The sequence below is a fragment of the Pleurodeles waltl genome, chromosome 7, assembly GCF_031143425.1.
Source record: "Pleurodeles waltl isolate 20211129_DDA chromosome 7, aPleWal1.hap1.20221129, whole genome shotgun sequence".
Classification (NCBI taxonomy): domain Eukaryota; kingdom Metazoa; phylum Chordata; class Amphibia; order Caudata; family Salamandridae; genus Pleurodeles; species Pleurodeles waltl.
The window spans coordinates 648,750,476-648,774,641 of NC_090446.1; the positions used below are offsets into that span (position 1 = coordinate 648,750,476).

The 24,166-nt window shown below is 42.3% G+C and overlaps 1 protein-coding gene across 3 annotated transcripts in view; it reads left to right on the forward strand.

The window, feature by feature from the left end:
- CREBRF (CREB3 regulatory factor) overlaps nt 1-24,166 on the forward strand; it is a 259,676-nt gene that overhangs the window by 124,641 nt on the left and 110,869 nt on the right. For all 3 annotated transcript variants that reach the window (XR_011205583.1, XM_069244653.1, XM_069244654.1), the window contains 2 exons: nt 2,339-3,461; nt 20,002-20,196. Coding sequence is in view for 2 of the 3 variants with exons in the window: in XM_069244653.1 (XP_069100754.1) it covers nt 2,339-3,461; nt 20,002-20,196 (1,318 nt within the window). In the remaining variant the exon portion in view is untranslated. The remainder of the gene's footprint in view (nt 1-2,338; nt 3,462-20,001; nt 20,197-24,166) is intronic.

Sequence of the window (24,166 nt, forward strand, 5' to 3'; positions counted from 1 at the left end):
CATTAATTTTAGTGCTTCATGCAAACTGTCCAGGGGAACTGTAGTAATTGGTTGTGTGTCCGCCTGGAATGTTTTCCCCTTATAGCATCAGTATCATGCCCTTTACTTCCGTAGTTACCACAGCCAGTCTAGTTGCTCTATCTCTAAACAGCCATTGATCAGGGAAAGTTGCGTGGCCCAGTATTAGAATCTTATGTCAATTATTCCCAGCCCTCCCTTGTACGCAAATGTATTTCCTAAAAGCAACCCTTGGTGGGCCTCCATCTCACTGATAATTAGTCATAGAGGACTATCGTGTTGAAAAGAACATTTGTGGAAGTAGATATGAATAGTTCTGTAACACATACAGGGAGTGCAGAATTATTAGGCAAGTTGTATTTTTGAGGATTAATTTTATTATTGACAACAACCATGTTCTCAATGAACCCAAAAAACTCATTAATATCAAAGCTGAATATTTTTGGAAGTAGCTTTTAGTTTGTTTTTAGTTTTAGCTATGTTAGGGGGATATCTGTGTGTGCAGGTGACTATTACTGTGCATAATTATTAGGCAACTTAACAAAAAAATATATATACCCATTTCAATTATTTATTATTACCAGTGAAACCAATATAACATCTCAACATTCACAAATATACATTTCTGACATTCAAAAACAAAACAAAAACAAATCAGTGACCAATATAGCCACCTTTCTTTGCAAGGACACTCAAAAGCCTGCCATCCATGGATTCTGTCAGTGTTTTGATCTGTTCACCATCAACATTGCGTGCAGCAGCAACCACAGCCTCCCAGACACTGTTCAGAGAGGTGTACTGTTTTCCCTCCTTGTAAATCTCACATTTGATGATGGACCACAGGTTCTCAATGGGGTTCAGATCAGGTGAACAAGGAGGCCATGTCATTAGATTTCCTTCTTTTATACCCTTTCTTGCCAGCCACGCTGTGGAGTACTTGGATGCGTGTGATGGAGCATTGTCCTGCATGAAAATCATGTTTTTCTTGAAGGATGCAGACTTCTTCCTGTACCACTGCTTGAAGAAGGTGTCTTCCAGGAACTGGCAGTAGGACTGGGGGTTGAGCTTGACTCCATCCTCAACCCGAAAAGGCCCCACAAGCTCATCTTTGATGATACCAGCCCAAACCAGTACTCCACCTCCACCTTGCTGGCGTCTGAGTCGGACTGGAGCTCTCTGCCCTTTACCAATCCAGCCACGGGCCCATCCATCTGGCCCATCAAGACTCACTCTCATTTCATCAGTCCATAAAACCTTAGGAAAATCAGTCTTGAGATATTTCTTGGCCCAGTCTTGACGTTTCAGCTTGTGTGTCTTGTTCAGTGGTGGTCGTCTTTCAGCCTTTCTTACCTTGGCCATGTCTCTGAGTATTGCACACCTTGTGCTTTTGGGCACTCCAGTGATGTTGCAGCTCTGAAATATGGGCAAACTGGTGGCAAGTGGCATCGTGGCAGCTGCACGCTTGACTTTTCTCAGTTCATGGGCAGTTATTGTGCGCCTTGGTTTTTCCACACGCTTCTTGTGACCCTGTTGACTATTTTGAATGAAACGCTTGATTGTTCGATGATCACGCTTCAGAAGCTTTGCAATTTTAAGAGTGCTGCATCCCTCTGCAAGATATCTCACTATTTTTGACTTTTCTGAGCCTGTCAAGTCCTTCTTTTGACCCATTTTGCCAAAGGAAAGGAAGTTGCCTAATAATTATGCACACCTGATATAGGGTGTTGATGTCATTAGACCACACCCCTTCTCATTACAGAGATGCACATCACCTAATATGCTTAATTGGTAGTAGGCTTTCGAGCCTATACAGCTTGGAGTAAGACAACATGCATAAAGAGGATGATGTGGTCAAAATACTCATTTGCCTAATAATTCTGCACTCCCTGTACAATAGTTTGGGAAGAGCCACTGTTTAAAACAATGCTCCCTTTCCCTAATATTATGGGGTAGTTTGCTCCATACAGCCATGTGAGCTTTAGCTTTTTGAAGCAATGAAATAAAATATTGAGGGACTAGCACCTGCGTTAATCTCAATGCTTCTTATTTTTAATTAACCTTAGATTGGTGAAGTATTAAGGTGAGAAAAACAGAGTGGGCTGCGTGATTCATTGAGCTAAAGTCTCTGAAAGGGTGTATCAAAGGAATATTTTGTCAACCTAGGATTTGGAGTATTGACCATGTCTGATTTGCTTTGTGTTGCATCAAGTCTGACAGAAAGAGATTTGTTAGGGTTTTTTTTTATGGACTAAACTGTTAAAGTGAAACTGTGGGAAAATTGCTTTTAGTGTTTAATCCGTCCTTCTCTTAATCTGTACAGGACCGAGAAATGGCATGCCAGCGGTGCCCAGCTGATGACTTCCTGTCCCTGGATGACTGCAAAGACATTGAAAGTCTAGATACTTTTAGTGAAGCCCTAACAAATGATAACACATTCACCACCAACTGGGAGCAGTGGGACACATACTATGAAGATCTAACCAAGTACACTAAGCTTGCCAGCTGTGACATCTGGGGAACAAAGGAAGTAGACTATTTGGGCCTAGATGACTTTTCAAGTCCTTACCAGGATGCAGAAGTTATTAGCAAAACACCAACATTGGCTCAGCTGAACAGCGAGGACTCTCAGTCAGTGTCTGATTCTTTTTGCTACCCTGACCCTTTCTTCAGTGCTAAACCAAACTCTTGGGCTGCATTTTTACCTGGGAAGCTGATTGCATCAGGCCGACCTTCTGCCCCTGTTTGCTCTTCAAACAATGGCCCGGCAGAGGGAGCAGTATCTGACTGTGTTGAGAGAGCCAGCAAACCAGCCAGTTCTCAGATCACAGTTAAGACTAATTTATGCACTAGTGAGAAAGTGAATGTTCACGTAGAGTGCAAAGATTATGTAAAGAAAGCCAAAGTACGGGTTAATCCTAGTCCACAGCTTCGGCCTGGGATGATACTGGCACAATCTGAGTCATCAAAGGAAAACACCTGCTTCTGTGGAGCAGTTTCGAAGAAACAAGAGAAAAAGGTTGGCGATGCCATAAGGAGTCTAGATCCATCCACCTTGCCTGTCAAGGGGGAGCAGGAGTTCTTTAGCCCTCAGGCAGTAACTCCAGAACTCAGTGCTGATGAGAGCACACTAACTGTCTGTCCCACTGTTTCTGATCCCTCACAGAAAAAGGAGGAGCACAACTACTCCCTCTTTGTTTCAGACAACCTAGCAGAGGTCACTGTCAAAATCGAGGAGCCAGTAGATGAAGAGGACGCTGATGAAGATCATGATGAGGGTTTTGGAAGTGAACGTGAGTTGTCTGAAAATGATGATGAGGAGGAGGAGGAAGAAGAAGAAGAGGAGGAGGAAGAAGAAGAAGAAGAAGAGGAGGAGGAAGAGGAGGAAGAAGAAGACTTTGAGGACGATAAAGATGATGATATCAGTGACACTTTCTCCGAACCAGGTAATGCTGTGATTTATTCCGGGCAGCCTCTCCTTACTATCTAGCACCAAGATGCCCCAAGGGGTAAATGTGCATTTTTACAATTAAATTTGTAATGTTACAGTACTGGCTAAACTTGAGCATATTCCGCTTAAAGCATAACATAGAGACTGACACATTTCTGCTTAAGTTATTCCAGAGACACTACTTAGGCAGTGGCTCAGCTTTTGAAGTTTCTGTCAAGGTGGTTGCTGTTAAAAAAAATAAAGTTAATTTCTGTCCGACTAACCTACATTATGTAATAGGCTGCCTTGAATGGTGTTTCTTTCCTATTTGGACGAGAGGCTGTCACTGGTGGGCATTGTGTTTTTTTGTAAGATATATTGTGACAGACTAGTATTGATGATGTTTAATGAAAGTAAGCAATATTTTTGTGGAAAAATATATTTGTAAATTCTAACAAACCATGTACAGGTCTTTCGAATCCACCCATGACATTGTTCAGCACAAGTTCTAGTATATGTGTATTTTCATAATATTTGATTTGGGGGAAGGCAGAGGAATATCAACAAGAATGAACAGTTACGTATATGTTCGAACCCATATTTCTATCGGTATGCACCTCAACTAACGAACCCTTGAATATTTATCTTCCCGACTTGTTTGAACTTGAGGTATGTTTTCGGTAAGCCAAAATCTTCCAGACCTTTGAGGGGGGCAGACCTTGGTTTCATAAACCCCTATTTCCATCTAAAGACCTGGATCCATCCATATGCACCACCTTTCTCATGTTGAACTGAGGGTCTTTTTCCGTCACTTAGTAAGTGCCACTTGGCCACCATTAGGCCAGGGCAGCAGAAGGATGTATATTGGGATGTAAGGTGCATGAGAATGTTCAGTATTGCAGACAGTGTGCCATGGACCTCTATCTAGAATGTCTGTATGATGCTGCAGCTCTACTCCCATTTTTTTCATTCTGCTCATGTTGTAAAATGCCCTGTGCAGGGCCTTAAGGAGACTGAGCTTCACAATATCTTTAATTGCCACCTCTCTGGGACACATCTTGGACCTCTCAATCAAGATCTTCCAATGGGCCATTGTCCCTCTCATATTTTCTCTATAGGCTTTTAAGACCGTAGCGTGTGTTACTTACAAGTGTCAGTTGTGCTAGTATCCTCATTTCCCCTGTGCCTGCTAGGTCGTCATGCCTGAAGATGTCAATAAAGGCCCATTGTCGCCGTACCCCCTTTCTCGGTTTCACTGTTGTTTTCTCCCGTGTATTTGCTATCATGAGTATACTTCCCCCCTGTTTTCTTTTGCTAGAAGATTTTTCCAGCCCTGGTGACCATCTTCTACTCCTTGACTGCTTCCGCCAAAACTGTAGAGAAGGTATGACTTCTTACCTAGGACTAGTCTTTTTAGCTTGTTTGATGGCTCTACATGTGGACACACTCATTTAGAACTTGGAAGAGGGAGAACAAGTAAAATTGTGAACATTGCACAGTCTTAAACCACAGTTGTAGGCCGACCCACTTAGTGCCGTCAACACAATACATGACAAGCCCCTGTCAAACAACAAACTTCTCCGCTCTTCCTCCAGTTCTTTAAAATAGATGTTGGAGGCCATGTATCGGGTGTTTTTGTAGGACGTGTACATTTTGAGAGAGCAATCATTTTAAAAACTGCCACTCGTTGCAGCAGTGAGTGGAAGTTTCCTCCACTGCCTCATCTTCTCTTGAAACTTGATCATGCGTGTGCAGGTTACAGGTTATTTTACTTGTTCCTCGCGAGTCACGTATTTAGTGTCCCATTCATGGATTATCAGAATATTAGATTTGGACCTGTTGGTCCTGAATCCAGAGTATTCTCCATATTTGATGAAGATTGTAGAGCATTGTGATGTTTTCTTGGTCTGCTGTGTATAGAAAAACATTATTTTATAATGAGCTATCCTATCTTTGACTTCGCCCCCTGTTCTGACACCTTGAATCTTTACATCTCTGATGTTGCTCTCACCCAATAAGCCAGTGGCTTGAGCTATAGAACAAATAGCAGAGCGGGCATCTGTACCTCTTATCCCTACTCCATTCAACTCACACCATTAGCTAGCAATGTTTTTGTCTTTTTGTGGACCAAGTCTAGCAAACATAACAGTAAAGTGTATGTGCCTGCATGTGTCAGTTGATCTCTTTCAGACACTTCCAGTTGTGGTGGAAATAAAAACAAAAAGACTGAATGAATAAGCCTTGTAGTTTCTAAATGCTCCCTAGATTTGGTATTGAAATATCTTCATCACAGATAAAAAAAACAGTACATTGCTACTGGTTAGTAACCTAGCCTGTGTAATCAGTAGTATGAGCAGTTCACATAGTCTGGAAAGACTTCTGTCGGTGACGGAGGTTATCTACAAGGGCAGTATACTTTACAAAATAAAAAAGGACACTTTTTGTTCCCAAATTTTAAACACTTTCAAATCCATTGAAAGTGATATAAAACAAAACTTTGATGCTATCCACTGTACAAAGTGTAGTATGATTGGTGTAATAGAGCATTCTTAGGGAAATTCACAAAAAAAGTTTCCACTTGCAGTCTCCATTCAATGAGGATTTACCTTTTATTCACATTGATCTCTTTGTACACTTAAAAGAAACCTGAATGATTTGCGCATTGACATAAGGCACGGTAAATGCTTTTAGGCACCCCTGCATCTAGCTTATGAGGGAGCCTCACCACTTCTGTTGTGTGACTAAGGCTTGTGGTTTTTCTTTTCCCTCCTAATGCATGTGATGTGAATGATCAGGGCTCTTTGCTGCTGCATGGCAGCAAGGGCTGAAGGTCTGGCATGCAAGCAGTTTCTTATTTTATGTTAGCAATTCTCCGAATTTGCCAATAAATGAAGATGCATACGTTAGGCACCCATACGTACACATTCATTAGCATGTTGGCCCCATAGTAGCCTTTCTTTCCTCACATTTGAGGTGGACAATGTAACTGTTATTATATATGTTACACAGATCCTAGCTGTGCACATACCAGTCTGCAATGTTATGCATCGCCTGAACTAAACTAAAATCTCTGGGTGAAAGTCTGTGAAAAAATGAGGAATTATCGGGGGTAAATTCTAGAAATAACACATGCCTACATAATTCCTAATTTCTTAGTCGTCCCTTAGGGTCCAACTTGTAATGGATGGATTTTCTGTAGCCCAATGTGAGGAAATAGTGGCCTATTCCCTGAGACACTCGTATTGCGGGCATAGTGAAGCAAATGTAAGAGAACCTCAACTGAAGACCGATATTGTAGTAAACGATTAGTTATGGTTCAACAAACACAAAACCTAAAAAGAATACAGTTTGCCATTTACGGTATGCAATGCAACCCTAACTAAAGCACTGCTTGATGCCATTTTTTTCATCTACCTTCAGCAAAACCATGCACTAAGTGCAGCACACAATAAGGATTGGCTTGCGAGACACCTGTCGGTGAACCCAACCTTGGTCAGCACCCATAAATAGCCTTAGTAAACCCCCACCTTTCTTTGTTTTTTTTTTAAACAGCTTTGGATTTTCTTGAGCTTGCGATAGGTGACAGTTTGACAAAATGGAGCCTGTTTTCTGAGATCAAAATGGCATCAGCAGGTTCTCTGATTTCCAGGAACACTCCAGTTTAATGTGGCAGAATTTTTTTTTCCCCAATATTCTTGCAGCTTTTTCACACTTTTGTGTCCGGACTTTGCCCCCTCATCCTCCTTCTTTTCTGGTGCTTGAAACCCTACAATCAGGCTTCACTTTGTGTCAAATGAGAATGACAGAATTTGTAAATTTGGCTAGCTTTGTGATTTTTAATGGACAACAGATATAAAAGTAAATCTTTATAGCTCATTTTCAAACTGTAATATTTCAACTACTAACTTGATTTAAACCAAACCGTAACAAGCATTTGCAATGCGATAGGTCTTGCATTTACCTGAATTAGAGCTATTTGCATTGTAAATTGTTAATTGGACTTTTCTTGCCACATAAATAGTTCAACCCTGCCTCATAATTTGTTCTTTTCCTGCCACATAATTCCAGTGGCGCTGCATATAACTAAAGCACTTCCACTTACCTCCAGAAGAGCGAGTATCCACATTATGAAACAAATTACTCTTTTTTTCACATATAATTCACATTTAGCTGCTCCTCAGATATGTTATTTCTTACAGTGTGGTAGGTAACCAAATCTTCTTGGTGCTAATGGAAATGATCGGTTTCTGAGAAAGCAAGCACATAGTCAGGGGTGTGGAATTTTATAAAATATCTACTTGTCCATGAGACAGGTTGCATCATTAATCTACTTTTCCTATTAAAAAAAAAAAACACTTGGCCCTTTGTCGCTATGTAGTGCGGCAAAAAGTTATGGCAGCACTCATTATATAAGAGCTTGGAAAATAGCCTCTCTGATTATGCTAGGGCTCATACTATTGTAGGGTTTGAATACTAGCAATATCCTTATTCTGCACCTTTCAGAAGACCTACATACTGGGGCTGGGCTGGGGATAGGGTTAAGCAACAGTTGCACATTGGAATGCTTTTTGGAGTCAGTGCAAACCTTTTAATTGCATGTTTTAGGGGTTTTTACCAGCTCTTCTCTAATCTTTTCCCATACCGAGAAAGGCTGGAAATGTACTCCTGATGAATTTGTTTTTATTAAAATTCGCTCTATTGTTCAACTGGCTTCAACGTGAGTGACAGCATTCTCCTCTTTCCAAAGGAACATATTGGCACATAAAGTATTTTGATTAAGTTCCAGGAACTACGGTGGCAATGTGTGCTTTTTGAGACCTAAAAATATTTTTCCTTTTTGACAATGTTTAAGATGGTGAGGGCCCGGCAACTCCCACAACAATTATGTTTTACAAAAACCATGTAAAAACAAGAAACACATTGATAAAATCAAAAGGCTGACCACCAATGTCAGACCCCTTGGCTTTACCAATGCTTGTTTATTTCCAGGTTCCCCATACTCTTGTTGAAACTGGTTAGAGCATCCTGGAAGCATTATACTTAGCCTCTAAATGTTAAAAATGTCTACACATTTTTATGCTGAAACCACTCTCAGGATTGCAGCCCAAGCGTAGTACATTTTCTTAAGAGTGTTCACCCTAATAACAAAGACTTTGCATTAATGTACCATAAATACAAGTTCGAACAGCATTGACATATGGACACAAATACTACCTTAACTGTAGACAATACCCTTCCCTGATCCATAGTGTGGTTCTGTAAATTTGCAGCCAAAAGGTGGGTTCTGCAGAGGGTTAGGCCTACTTGTCCCAAGGACAAAATAACTATGACACCTTGTTGTCCTTGACCCTAAACATTATGTCCTGGGCGTCGGGCTATAGGAATTCCACATCCCTGACATAGTGCAATAATGAGAGAACCAATCTGTCCCATGTCAGGCGTGGGCAGCTCACCAAGTCCTTCATTTTTTAATGGAAACAAAAAACAAAAACTACAAGGTCCAGAATGTGAAGAAAAAGCAAGACCAGAGCATGTACCTACGCATGCATGGGACATGTGGAGATACATGAATAACTGCAACAAGCCTCATCTGGAAAGAGGTCTTAAAGGAACTAACAAAGCCCAGCAAGATTCCAAAATCTACCCCTATTTTAACACAAGGCAGTGGGAAGGCTGAGTCAGACAAGGATTTCCTTGCCAGATAACGGTGTCAGGCTGCGCTGAGCAGGGCTGGGATCTGCTCTGACCCACGGTGGACTTGCAGGCCTTGCAGAAAGTGTTATCCGTGAAGCGCTTCATCAGGCTGGTCTTGCCCACCCCACAGGAGACGACGATTATGATGGTCTGCAGCTGGAGGCCGGCCGGGACGGCTGCTTTCATGCCCTGCGGGGCTGACCGCTGCCCAGAGCTGAAGAGCCCCCAACGCTGCCCTGGCTCACCTCCACTGCAGCCCGACTCGGGAGTCCAAGGCCGCTTGTGGCAGCCCTGCTCACGTCAACGTCCACCTCGAGCATTGGTAAGGACCTCTGGGCCTCCATGAAGGCTTCACCGCCGATGTCTGGATGTGGACTGTGCAACTGGGGATAGTCAGACAAGGAAAATGAGCACTAAAGCCAGAGGAGGCGGTTGCAGCAGCAAAGCCTGCAAGGCTTCCTAAACGGGCTGGAAGACCTCCGCCTACTCAGAACAGACTTTTCCTAGGCTTCCTTGGGGTTTAGTGATGGTATTTATTTACCTTTTGTAGTGCCTGTCTTATTCCCTGGGAGAGAAATTACATCTTTTAAACCAAATAAAAATCATAATCGCCTCAAAACATATGGGAGGGAGAACAAGCATAATCTGCCAGTGTTGCACGTGTGCTAAACTATAATCCTACCAAAAATTCAAACAGGAAAGGACGGCGAGCTGGCCCTGGAAACGCCCCCCTCTGCTATTGTTTTATGTTTGCAGAGTGACCTGGGGGGGAAGGAAGACCTGCTGGAGGACTTGCCCGAGGAAGGGAGGCTGCTCTGAAACATCCACCCACAGTGTATGACGAGCAGGCAAAAACTGAAAAAAGTCCCCTAACAATCAATCATTCAGTTTTTGTAAAGCGCGTCTGCTCACCCATGAGGGTCTCAAGGCGTCCTACAAAAGAAATAAACAGGACAAAGTGTAATTATACAGTAGTTGGTCCCTGCTCTTAAAGAGAAAAAGGAGGGACAAAGAGGCAGAACTGACCACTACCGAGCAAGGATTTTTAAAGGGCACCGCAGCCAAAAAAAGACATCTCTTTAAGCCCCCAGTATAAGTATCCTTAAAAGTATACACGAAGTTGAACGCTTACACTCGACCCGGAAAGCATATTTTCTGAGTAAAGTTCTACTTTCATGCCTAATTTGCTGTAGAACCATTCAGTGTTTTTATTTTTTTTATTTTTTATTTTTATGACGGTGGAGAACAAAGTTTCTAAAGTAGCTAAATTGGAAAATGCTTGTTTTTTAATATATTTTTCTCCTTTATTTTTTCTGATTATTATCTTTTGTCTGCATGCATTTGGACACAAAAACAGTCATGGGAAAACTTGGTTGTATACACGAAGTGTGAAATTTTGTGCAGGTCCGCTTGCAGGGGCCAAAGTTACATGATGTCATTTGAGGAGCCATCTTTTAGGTCATCAGTGATGACATTTAACTTGTCCTGTGTGATTTGCATCATGAGAGTAGAAATTATGGTTCGTTTTGCTAACTATGACTGGTGAATTTCAGGTTTTGTTCCTGATATACTGCATCCAATTGTTCCTTGTGCCTGTCTTTATATATATTCATATATATATTCATTCATACAATCAACTACCTTCAGTCGCCAGTAGGTAGTTATAGTTTTATAGTTAGGGCTTCGGGATTGATTTAGATATTAGTGGCTGGGTTACTCCTTCACAATGGTGACCGATATCCCATCCACTCAAATGTAAAATCCCATAGGAAAGAATGGGATTTAGATTTCTGCAGATGGGATATCAGTCACTGATGTGACGGAGTAACCCTTTCACCAATAGCTAAATCAGGGTCTTCGTTTCCATGCATTTTTTTCTTTGTTTTGTTATGCTAATAACTTGGGTGCCGTTTGATGAATCTTCAGGAAATATTCAAAACTAGTTTGCCACTCACTTCAGCTGTTGCCTTGAAAGTTTTGGGGTGATTCGTCAAGCTGATGCAGAGAAAAGGAGGGGTGTTCCAAAACACATTTTTACCATTCAATTTCCATTGGGATTTCTTTAGACATGACTGCAACCCAAACCTCTGGATGGAATTACACCAAATGTGGCAGAAAGATAGCTTTTGGTCCAGAAAGTGTGAGATCTGATTGGCTGTCAGCACTTCAACAGGGAAGTGCTGTCAGCCATCTTTGGACCAATATACATGATAGCACCCTATTGAGATGCATTGTATTGAATGGCAGGTTTTGAGGGTCCCAAAAAGCAAAACGTGTAAAGGTTGATAATATCTTTTGGTAACAATATACTTCATTTGTTGATGATACCACACTAATTTTAGGAATTGTGGTGTGTTCTAAGGTGAATTTACCCTGTGAAAAAGCCTTCTCCTGGGATTCCATGAGTCATGTTTCAAAGAAAACTGTTTCTCTTGATTTTTCCATGGAGGTTTTAGAATGTTTCCCAGAATCTAAAGTTGGAGCATATTTTCTGTAAATTCACACAATCTTACTCAGCCATATGAGAATGAAGTCTGACATTCTCAGTAAAACATGTACTTGAAACAGGAGCAGCCTGTCAGTTGATTCCCTTTTGTTCTGCGGCAGCCTCTCAGAGCACTAAAGAACAACTAGAGCGCTAACAGTCTTACTTAGGACAAAAGTGCGGCACACCTGAAACCATCTTGATTGTATCAAAGTGGTAAAACTTAAAACATATAATTTAGAAAGGAACAAAGTGGGGTTAATTTTGTAATAAATTATGGTAATGCTGTGGAAAGATAATTTAGGACGTGTTTTAATTAAGTGAGTTCTCAAATATTTTTCTCTTCTGTTTCATTAACATTCTGACTGAAATATGCACTTTCAACATCAGTAGCATTCTGCCAGTTAACTTCCTGGTGATCAGCAGCTTTACTGCAGTGTCCTAATGCTCAACTAGAGTGCTAACTCTTTGAATTTATGTAAAAAGTGTGATACATCTGAACGCCATCTTGATGGAGTCGAACTGGAAAACAGAAATTATTTTCTACTGATAATACTGCAGTAAATGAGGAAATTAGACAGCTTCATAATAACTATGTCTCCCAAGATGGCCTCCAGAGAAAAGAGAGCCCACATGTGGCAGAAATATCACCAAAATGTAGCCCAAGTGTAGCTCAATGACCGATATGTGCAAAACAGATTTTCTGTTTTTTGGAGTTTTATACAGCGCAGACTTGGTCCAAAGGTATTGGAGTACTTTACATGAGTGTGAGTTAAATTACACAAGGACACATTCAATTTGGTTTAAGGCATGGGCGGATTTAGTGATTTGCCCAATATCACGGTATGTGAAGCTGACGCCGCAACTCGAGCCTGGACTCAGCATGCACTGCTAATTACACCAATATTACATCACTCATTACATTTTTTATGACATCACTGTAACATTTGCAGTAAAATTATTGATGAGAGAACTGAATGGCGAGGGTGCAAGTTATAGTTACCTTAGGGTAAGAGTTACAGTTACTTGAAATAACTCTAACAGCTGAATTTCCATGGTTTTGTGCATTTATAATCTGAACCTAACTATAATGTCCCTGTAATCTTTATATATATGTTCAATGGCATGTGTAGCTGCAGATACACATGCTATACATAGTCTGCCATCTAGTGTTGGGCTTGCAGTGTTACAAGTTGTTATTCTTCGAAGAAGTGTTTTTGAGTCACGGGATCAAGTGACTCCTCCACTTCGGCCCCGTTGCGCATGGGCATCAACTCTGTTAGATTGTTTTCTTACCATCCTCTATCGACACTTCGGTACTGCCGGGTTAAACATCTCTACTCTCCCTTCGGGGCACGTGCGCCCAACTCGGGCCTGGTCGGGCCGACCGCGTGGAAGCCTCATGGACCGGACCCCATTCCGCTTTTGTCCTCGGTGGCACGCAAAATTTCCCTAAACAGACCAACATCTCATCTGTAATCTCTGCCTTTCCCCAGACCATCGGGAAGAAAATTGTGAGGCCTGCAGATCCTTCTGCTCCAAGAAAATGCTCCAAGACAGAAGAGCCTGGAGACTTGAGATGGCATCCAAGAGCACTGAATGTCTCAATGTGGAAGAGGAGGAAATCATGCAGACGGCTGTCTCCGTTCGAGGGTCCGACTCCTAGCAGGAGTCTGAGGAGGACAGACCGGTCACGGCAGGACAGCACGTGAGTACACCTGCCCCTGTCCCAGCCAAGCCCAAACATAAGGCCTTGGGAACGCCACTGACTGCCATGGCTCGACCCGTAAAAAGACCTTCGGTGACCAACCCACAACTTCAGCACTGAAAAAGGCCACGCCACCCAAGCCATCGGACTCGAGCCGAGGCTCTGTCTACGAGTCCACCAAACATCGATCCTTCGAGTCGAAACCTCCAAAATCATTTTTAGAGCCGAGGCCATCATCCACCCCAAGTCTTTCGATACCGAAAAAAACAGCTTCGGAGCCGAAAAGGCCAATTTATACAGAGGAACATAGACTTTCACAGGCACTCAAGAAAGCCATAAACTGACTGAGGAACACTCACAATTGGAGGCAATAGATGAAAGGCAAGCCAGGATTCACATCCACAAAGACTCTGGCAGAATTATAACAGCACCTCCTCTAAAGCCTAAGAGGAAATTAGCCTTTCAGGAAGAATTAGACACTGCTCAGCCACCAGCTAAAGTGCCAAAAACCAAAGAGAAACCTCCACCTCTTCAATTTTCTCCTCCTCAGTCTCCTCCTCACTTGCTTATCTCCCCCCCTACTCGTCCCACACCTGTGCAATCACCAGAACATTCATTTGATTCACAGCAGGACCATGTGGATCCATGGGATCTTTATGATCCAGATCCCATTCCAAATAACAACCCAGACTGCTATCCCTCTAAGCCATCACCACCAGAGGATAGTATAGGCTACACTCAGGTCATAGCTAGGGCGGCATCCTATCACAAGGTCGCCATGCACACTGAGCCGTTAGAGGATGACTTCCTTTTTAATACACTCTCCTCTACACATGCAACATATCAGTCGCTTCACATGCTCCCCGGCATGTTAAAGTATGCTGACCAAATATTCAAGGAGCCAGTTAAGACTAGAATAATTACTCCTAGGGTGGAGAAAAAATATAAGCCACCTCCCTCTGATCCTGACTTTATCACACAACAATTGCCTCCGGACTCTGTAGTGGTAAATGCAGCCAGAAAGAGAGCAAACTCACAATCATCAGGGGATGCACCCCCACCAGACAAGGAGAGTAGAAAGTTTGATGCTGTGGGCAAAAGGGTGGCATCTCAGGCAGCCAACCAGTGGAGGATAGCTAACACTCAGGCATTGTTGGCTAGATACGATAGGGCCCACTGGGATGAGATGAAAGACATAATACAGCATCTCCCAAAGGAACAACAGAAAAGGGCACAACAAATAGTTGAGGAAGGGCAAGCTATCACAGTCAGATCAGGTCAGCCCTACACTCTGCAGATACAGCAGCTAGAACCATCAACACTGCTGTCACCATAAGACGACACGCATGGCTTGGGTCTTCAGGATTTAAGCCTGAAATACAACAGGCTGTCCTCAATTTGCCGTTTAACCAAAAACAGCTTTTTGGGCCAGAGGTGGACATGGCTATTGAAAAAATGAAAAACGATTTGGACACAGCTAAATCCATGGGTGCTTTGTATACTACACAATACAGGGGATCCTTTTATAAGCCACAATACAGAGGTGGATTTAGAACCCAAACACCTGAGGCATCCACCTCACAAAGTCGGCCTACCAACTTCAATACCAGAGGTAGTTTCAAAAGCACTTACAGAGGCCAGTGCCCCAGAGGCAGGGAAAAATATCAGTCAGCAAAACAAGCCTCACAACAGGCAAAGCAGTGACTTGATCCATCCATTCCCAATTCACATGTCACCTGTGGGGGGGGAAGACTGCAAAGGTTCCACAACAATTGGCTACCCATTACCATAGACAGCTGGGTATTATCAATTATCCGCAATGGCTATTGCATAGAATTGGCACAAACTCCACCAAATATTCCACCAAAACCACACAACCTCTCCATACAACATATCGCCCTGTTGCAAGAGGAAGTAACATCTCTACTACTCAAACAAGCAATAGAGCCAGTGCCACAAAACCAACTAGGAACAGGAGTTTACTCACTGTATTTCCTCATTCCCAAAAATGACTGAACCTTAAAGCCAATATTAGATCTCAGAACCCTCAATCTTTACATCCCATCAGAACACTTTCACATGGTAACACTACAGGATGTTGTCCCACTACTTCAGCAGCACGATTTCATGGCAACATTAGACCTCAAAGATGCATATTTTCACATACCCATCCATTCAGCGCACAGGAAATATCTCAGGTTTGTGATTAAAGGAAAGCATTATCAGTTGAAAGTGTTACACTTCGGAATAACAGCTCCCAGAGTATTCACAAAATGCCTGGCGGTAGTTGCAGCCTACCTAAGAAGGCAACACATTCACGTCTTCCCATATCTCGACGATTGGCTAATAAAATCTAACAGTTATACACAGTGTAAAAACCATACACATATGTAATATAAACCCTACACAACCTAGGGTTCTCCATAAACTACCAAATATCACACCTACAACCTGCGCAAATTCAACAGTATTTAGGGGCAACACTAAATACGCAAACAGCACTTGCAAGCCCAAGTCCACAAAGAATACAAGCATTTCGCAATATATTCCCACAAATACAGCCAGCCCAACAGCACACTGTCAAATTAGTCATGAAACTATTGGGCATGATGGCATCCTGTATCGCCATTGTCGCACATGCAAGACTAAACATGCGGCCTTTACAACAGTGCCTTGCACAGCAATGGTCACAGGCACAGGGTTAACTTTACGATCTAGTGTTGATAGACTGCCAAACATGCATGTCCCTTCAGTGGTGAAATTCCACAAACCTAAACAAAGGGCGGCAATTTCAAGACCCGTGCCTCAAACCATACTTACAACAGATGCATCAATGATTGGCGGGGGGGGGCACACCTCAACAATAACAACATTCAAGGACAGTGGGACGCCAAACACAAACAGTTACACATAAATCACTTAGAGTTGCTAGCTGTATTCCTGGCACTCAGCTTTTCAGCCTCTTCTCACTCACAATAATATCCTTATCAAAACAGACAACATGACAACAATGTATTACCTTAGCAAACAAGGAGGGACCTATTCATCCCAACTCTCCCTCCTAGCCCAAAACATTTGGCCATGGGCAATCCACAACAAAATTCACCTGGTAGCACAATCCATTCCAGGGATACACAACCAATTGGCAGATGTTCTCAGCAGAGATCATCAACAAACACACAAGTGGGAGATTCATCCTCAAGTGCTTCAACTACACTTTCAACAATGGGGAACACCAGAAATAGATCTGTTCGCCACCAGCGAAAGCGCAAAATGCCAAAACTTCACATCCAGGTACCCACATCCCCTAGCCAAGGGCAATGTTCTATGGATGAATTGGTCAGCGATATTTGCTTACGCTTTTTCCCCTCTCCCATTCATTCCATTTCTAGTCTACAAACTGCGTCAAAACACGCTCAAACTGATACTCATAGCGCCAACGTGGGCACGTCAACCCTGGTACACAACACTATTAGACCTGCCAGTAGTACCACATACGAAACTCCCAAACAGATCAGATCTGTTAACACGTAACAAACAGCAGATCAGGCATCTAAATCCCAACATACTCAATCTAGCGATTTGGCTCCTGAGGTCATAGAATTTGGGTATCTACAACTACAAAATGAATGTCTGGAAGTAATTAAACAAGCAAGAAAACCCACTACCAGGCAGTGTTATGCCAACAAGTGGAAAAGATTTGTGCATTACTGTCAATCTAAACAAATTACCCCTCTTTCCGCATCAGTACAAGACATTGTATGGTTTTTGCTTCATTTGCAAAAACCAAATTTAGCTTTTTAATCCATAAAAATACATGTCACTGCAATCTCCGCGTACTTGCAAAATATACAGCACAGCTCTTTATTTAGAGTTCCTTTTATCAAAGCCTTCATGGAAGGGTTAAAATGCATCATCCTACCTAAAACGCCTCCAGTGCTTTCATGGAATCTAAACATAGTGCTCACACGACTTATGGGCCCACCATGTGAACCTGTGCACTCATGTCAGATTCAATACCAAACATGGAAAGTTGCCTCCTAGTCGCAATTACTTCATTGCGAAGAATTAGTGAAATTCAAGATTTCACAATTCAAGGACCGTTCATACAAGTACACAGTTCGTACTACGAACTAACCCTAAATTTCTTCCAAAAGTTGTCACCTTTTCATATCAATCAAACAGTGGAACTACCAGTCTTCTTCCCACAGCCAAATTGTGTGTCAGAAAGAGCCCTGCATACATTAGATATTAAAAGAGCCTTAATTTATTACATAGTTAGAACAAAATCATTTAGAAAGACTAAACAGGTATTTGTGGCTTTCCAAAAACCACATACTGGTAACCCTATATCAAATCAAGGTTTAGCAAGGTGGATAGTAACATGCATCCAGACCGGTTACCTTAAAGCTAAAAGGCAGCTCTTAGTTGCACCTAAAGCACATTCCACAAGGAGAAAAGGGGCTACAATGGCTTTCTTAGGAAATATACCAATTGCTGAAATTTGTAAAGCAGCTACTTGGTCAACACCATATACATACACCAAACATTACTGTGTAGATGTGTTTGCAGCGCAGCAAGCCGCAGTAAGAACATTATTTCAAACATCTTCAGCTCCTACAGGCTAACCACCGCTTTTATGGGAGGAAAAACTGCTTTGTAGTCTATGCATAGCATGTGTATCTGCAGCTACACATGCCACCGAACGGAAAATGTCAATTACCCAGTGTACATCTGTTCGTGGCATGTTCCGCTGCAGATTCACATGCACCCTCCCTCCTCCCCGCAAGCCTGTAGCTGTTTAAGTTCAACATTCACTTGTACATATATATATATATTCCATTTGCATGGACATCTCCTACCTTACCCTCTGCGGGAAAATAATCTAACATGGAGTCGATGCCCATGCGCAATGGAGCTGAAGAGGAAGAGTCACTCGATCCCGTGACTCGAAAACACTTCTTCGAAGAAAAACAACTTGTAACACGCCAAGCCCAACACTAGATGGCAGACGACGTATGCGTAGCATGTGAATCTGCAGCGGAACATGCCACGTACAGATGTACACAGGGTAAGTGACATTTTCCATATATATATATATATATATAGAGAGAGAGAGAGAGAGAGAGAGAGAGAGAGAGAGATATATATATATATATATATATATATATATATATATATATATATATATATATATATATATATATATATATATATATATATATATATATATATATATATATATATATATATATATACACACACACCAAGTTTCAGAAACATCCGAGGCTTTGGCAATTTTGTTTGGACTTTAAATATGGGTTTCTCCGCCCTTGAAAGCTGAAGCTGCCCTGCAGGGTTGGGGGCCCCTGTCTGGAGGTCCTTGTTGGAATCATAATGGGGGGCATGACCTGCTTGTCTCCGTTCAACACAAGGTATTTTACCGGAATAATTTGAACACGGAGGTGAGAAAGGGATGAGGGAGAGGTTTTACCTCTTTCTGCAGTTTATAGACTTCCTTGCATTACAAATATAATTTTTGGCAGCAGCAACGAGTGATATATTTTTAAGTGATTCACATGAACAAATGAAAACTATTAAGCTCTTGGCCATTTCATTTACTCCTTACAAACTGTATGCACTGCTACAACTGTGAAACATGACTGGCTTTTGGACGCTATGAAGCAGGATTATATACTAAGCTACAGTGCATTGCATCATTACTGAAACATTATCAGTGCATTATGGGAGATGTATTTTACTACTACAGGGTCACGTGACATTTGATTGATAAACACCTGTGTTGTGTGCACTTTGAACCACTCACCTGTGATCAAGGCATTCAGCCGAAACGCGTCAGGATTTTAAGCTTGCTGCCATTTCAACTGAGAATAAATGCTCGGATGTTTCTGAAACTGAGGCTTTGGCAATTTTGTTTGGATAGATATATATATCTCCAAAAGTTGCACAACTTCACAGAAGGAATGCATTATTTTTTGTGGCAGTACAAAACACCTGCTGAATCATAACATGTACTCCTATCCACCAGCATGTGGGTGGTGCCAAAGGCCCCTTTTTGTGGTACTCCTAAAGGAACTATTATAGGTTGATCACTTGTGGTCTGTGCTGTCAAGCTGAGCCTAAATAAAAGCTTGGCCGCACACTCATGTGATGGCGTTTAGAGGTTTCACAGGTTTTAGCACTTCACTGTGATATCTGTATTCTGCTATGCATAGTTTCACATTGAAATGTTAGTTTTTTCCTCCGTCACTGCGTACAGTATCAATGCGAAAACTAGCCTGTTTGCAAGTTTTTAATGATCACCAGAGATGCTGAAATTTGTATTTGTCTGAATCCATTACCATCCTTTTTCGTATTTGAATCCAGCATAAACCACACTATGGGATGGCACTACTGCTTAGCTGTTCATCATGAGACACTTCATTTGAATGTGTTGTTACTAAACCTGCTTAAGACTTCTCAGAACAGAAGTAAAGAATAGTAGGAAGTTCAAACCTAAGTTCTTCTCCACCAGAGGGTGCAGGCTCAATCCACATATTACCAATTCGCCCCTTAGCTATGTTGTTATGTTTTCCATTTGTTATGGCATATTTAGTTGCGATAAAACCTATGTAATCCTATGTAAACCTTGACCTTTTCATGTACTAGGGTATGAAAATGACTCTGTGGAGGACTTGAAAGAAACTTCTGCAATATCGTCACGGAAAAGGGGCAAGAGAAGGTACTTTTGGGAGTACAGTGAGCAGTTGACACCGTTCCAGCAGGAAAGGATGCTGACACCATCTGAGTGGGATCATGATACACTCCCCAGCAACATGTACCAAAAACATGGTCTTCATCATGGTAAGGGTTGTATTTTAGTGTATTATAGCATGTGTGTCACAGGTCAGATGTTTCGATTTACATTGTTTTCTTAAATGCCCTTTTGAAAATGCATGGTTGAAGAGTGGAGGTGGTGTTGGTTTGGCCTTTACGAAATGTGTTGAATAATGTGCACAAGAACAGCTCGTAGTCCTGTATTCTTCACAGGTGCCCATGTATACTTTTCGTTCCAGTGCAGAAAATGGCCATCCAACATGCAAGTGCATTGTAATCATCATCATCAACTTTTTTGTCAGCATTTTCCACTCTTTAGTAACACTTATTATGTAGTGTTGATAAAAAGAAAAAACATATAAGAAAAAATATACAAGGACTTGACCTAAGGTAATTAGTTAAACAGGATAAAACGGTGGTTCCCAACCTTTTGACTTCTATGGACCCCCATTTTATCAATACTGGAGCCCGGGGACCCTCACTGAATCATTGTTGGAACACGGGGACCCCCAAGGAGTCATTACTGATAGCTGGGACCTAATATTATTAAATTTTTTAAGCAGCTGCGGACCCCCTGAGGAGTCTTCGCGGACCCCCAGGGGTCCCCGGCCCACAGGTTGGGAACCACTGGGGTAAAACATATATTCAGAGATAAAAGTTTTTATTTCTTTACTTTTTAATGGGATAGAATCCTTTCTCAGCAGTCTGGCTTTACCCAACTCTTCATGATTCTGGTTATTGGTACAGTAATAATCTGACAGAGAATGATCAGTTGAGCATCACACCATCCAGTTTTGCAGCGTGAATCTTTTATGGATTCACATGTGCATTATTCCCCCATCTAGTTGTTGGGTCTGGAATTCTCCACTTGTAGTAGTAGTATTCCTTTTTGACTTTTTTTGCTTGGCGTGACGGTTCCACCATTTAGTACCTTATTCAGTCTCCTGTGATGTCATACGCCCTTCCCGGAAGCTCGCCCCGTGGTTGCCATCTTCAGAGTCCTTTTTCTACCATTGGGTCTGGATGCATAGGTGAAGGCTCCCCTGGTGACTGGTAAAAGTGAAGTTTGGACAAAGTTCATTGAGGTATCCTAAAAGAAGGTCTTCGGAGACTACCAAATAAGGTACCTGCTGAGAAATCTAGTTATCCGAGGGATCAACAAGAGGGTTTAGAGAATGCCAGGACAGGGGGCTCCCTGGTCTGCGTGATGGAGAAGACGCCCTTTCAATTCTGCTTGAACTGGCATCACAAATTTGAACAGAAAGACCAGCATCAGGTGTGTAATCTTTGCCTGCCACTCGACCACCGAAGTGAGAACTGCAAGGCCTGCGTTAGGTTCAAGGTGAAGACATGGAAGGCGAGGCAGAGACAGGCATACTACTCCATGCAAGGTCAGAAGCAAACACCATCTCTAAAAGATCTAGATCCCTCAAGCGAAGAAATTGACACCAAAGGAGCAGAGGGGGAAGGCTCAGATGTGGCGCTGAGAATCACTGATGTCGAGCATCAGAAGTCGAGACAGAAGGCACCATCGGTAAGCCTGAAGAAACATACGAGGGGGTAAATGTTGGAGTCTGAGACCACAGAGGCAAAAACAAAAGCTGCCTCGGTGCCCATGAATTCGCCGGCCGAAGGCAAGCAGACTAAGAAAGAGCCTCTCTGATCTAAGTACAGGGTCCCACAGGCAATTGAGTATTCGAAAAGACAAAGTGTTGAGAGATGGTTGGAGTTGAGACGTTTCAACATCGAAAGGAGGCAAGGCACCGAGGAAGTAATCAACTGGAACACCGTTGAAAGAAACTTCGAAAAGGAAAGCTTCGACAATCATCGAAGATCGATCTGCTGAGATCGAATAGAAAAAGCAGCGTCTTGGGGTAGAAATGGTGGCACTTCTGCAAAAGAAGAAAGATAGTCTCCAATACAGAAGGAGCAGCAAAAGAAGGGGGTTGAAGAGTTAGAGCCCACATTAACTCCAGAGCCGCAAGAGGAAGAAGAGGTAAGCAATACCTCTTTGAGGAATAAGAGGCCGCGAGCATGGGTGTGTCCTTGTTCCAGGAACATAAGGGCCTGGAAAATGCAGAGACGCAGTGGCAGTACTTGGAGACAGACGTTCCTGAAGAGGCAGCAGAGACATATACCTCTAGACCATTGCCTCCTGAAGATATCACCATGTATGGACAACTTATTAAAAGGCCTGCGGACAAATATGGTGTGCAACTCAAGGAAGAAAAATCTAAATCCTCCTTCCTCTCGGAAACTCTTCTACCTTCCCGGACCAAGAAACAGTTCTTGCCTGTGCTTCCTAGCATCCTGAAACAGGGGAGAGAAGCCTTCAGGGAACCTGCAACATTCAGAGCATTCACACCAAGGGCAGAGAAGAAGTATAAACACTCCTCCAAAGACCCAGCATACATTAAGGGGAGAGTACCAGCTGATTTTATTATTGCATCCACGGCAACGAAAAGGGCAAATATCCCAGCAATATTGGGACCACTCCTGGAAAAGGATAGCAAAAAGATGAACTTGATAGCCAGAAAATTCAAGTGGGGGTTGGATAACCAGTGGAGACTAGCCAGTTAAATTTTTCTCCTGAATAGGTACGCTTACCAACATTGGGAAAAGATGGGAAATTAATTAAACATCTACCTGAACAGTAGCAGAAAAGAGTGGCATCTTCGGCAAAGGAAGGGAAGAACATAGCAAATAGATGCCTCAAATCAGCGCTAGATGCAAAGGACGCAGTATGTTGCCAGATGATGGCAGCAACAACCATTAGGCGCCATGCTTGGCTAAGAATTTCAGGATTTAAGCCAGAGGTCCAAGCTAGCATCATTACTGCACCATTCAGTGGGGAACAGTTATTTGGCAGTGGATGAGACTCTTCGACACTTAAAGAAAGATAACTCTGCAAAGTCTACAGAGGCATTGTAATTCCGAGGAAACATAAGGAGAGGAACACCGATGAGCAGAAAACCCTCAGAAGGAGGAAGTTTCCCTAGTGCAACATTGTATCAGAGGTTCCAAAGCCCACTTGTAACGTAGTCATCTGGTCAGCAATGGCAATTGCAGGCACAGACACACCCGCCCTCTGGAGGATGAGCATGGGGAAGACCACAACCCCACACAGGACAGCTCCTTCAGGAAAATGACTTCTCAAGACTTCAAATCTCACGCACAGCACCAGTGGGAGGGAAAATGAAATCCTTCCTTCACGAGTGGAGGAAGATAACGGATTTTCAAAATCATAAAGTTTGGATATTGCATAGAATTGGTAAAGACTCCATCTGTATGGAGACCAAAGAAAAGAGTGCACTCAGTAGAATAAACATCTCGCCTAATCAAAGAAGTAGAGGAATTATTGAGAAAAGAATCAATAGAAAGATTCCCCAAGATAGATCAGCCAAGGGAACTAATCTACATATTTTAAAACCAGATGGAACCCTACGGCCAATTCTAGAGTTAAATATAATAAAGACACAAAAATTCAAGATGACAACCCTACAAGAAGATATTTTTCAATTGCCTGGCTCCAGTAGCGGCATATTGGAGAAGGTAAGGGATACATGTGTATCCGTACCTAGACTACTGGCTAGTAAGAGCAAGTTATTCAAGCAAATGCAAAATAGATATACAAAAGGTGGTAACAACAAAATTCAAACAGAGAAATCATCAACAAGGCAGAACAGGAAAAGATCTTTCTAGGAACAAGACTCAACACAATACAAGCAAAGACATATCCCTGTGAGAAAAGGATTGCATCTGTACTGCACAAAGCTCACAGATACCAGATGGACAGTTTCTGTCAGTGGTCGTCACACAAAAACATACAGGTAGAGATATTGTAGTGGAACAGAGTGCATTTAACAACTGGAAGACATTTTACACAGCCAACTCCTATAGTGTCCATTACTACAGATGCCTCACATATATGGGTTGGGGACCACATATTAACTCTTGCAAAGTCAGAGGTTGTTGCAAGGATGAAGAAGCAGTACAA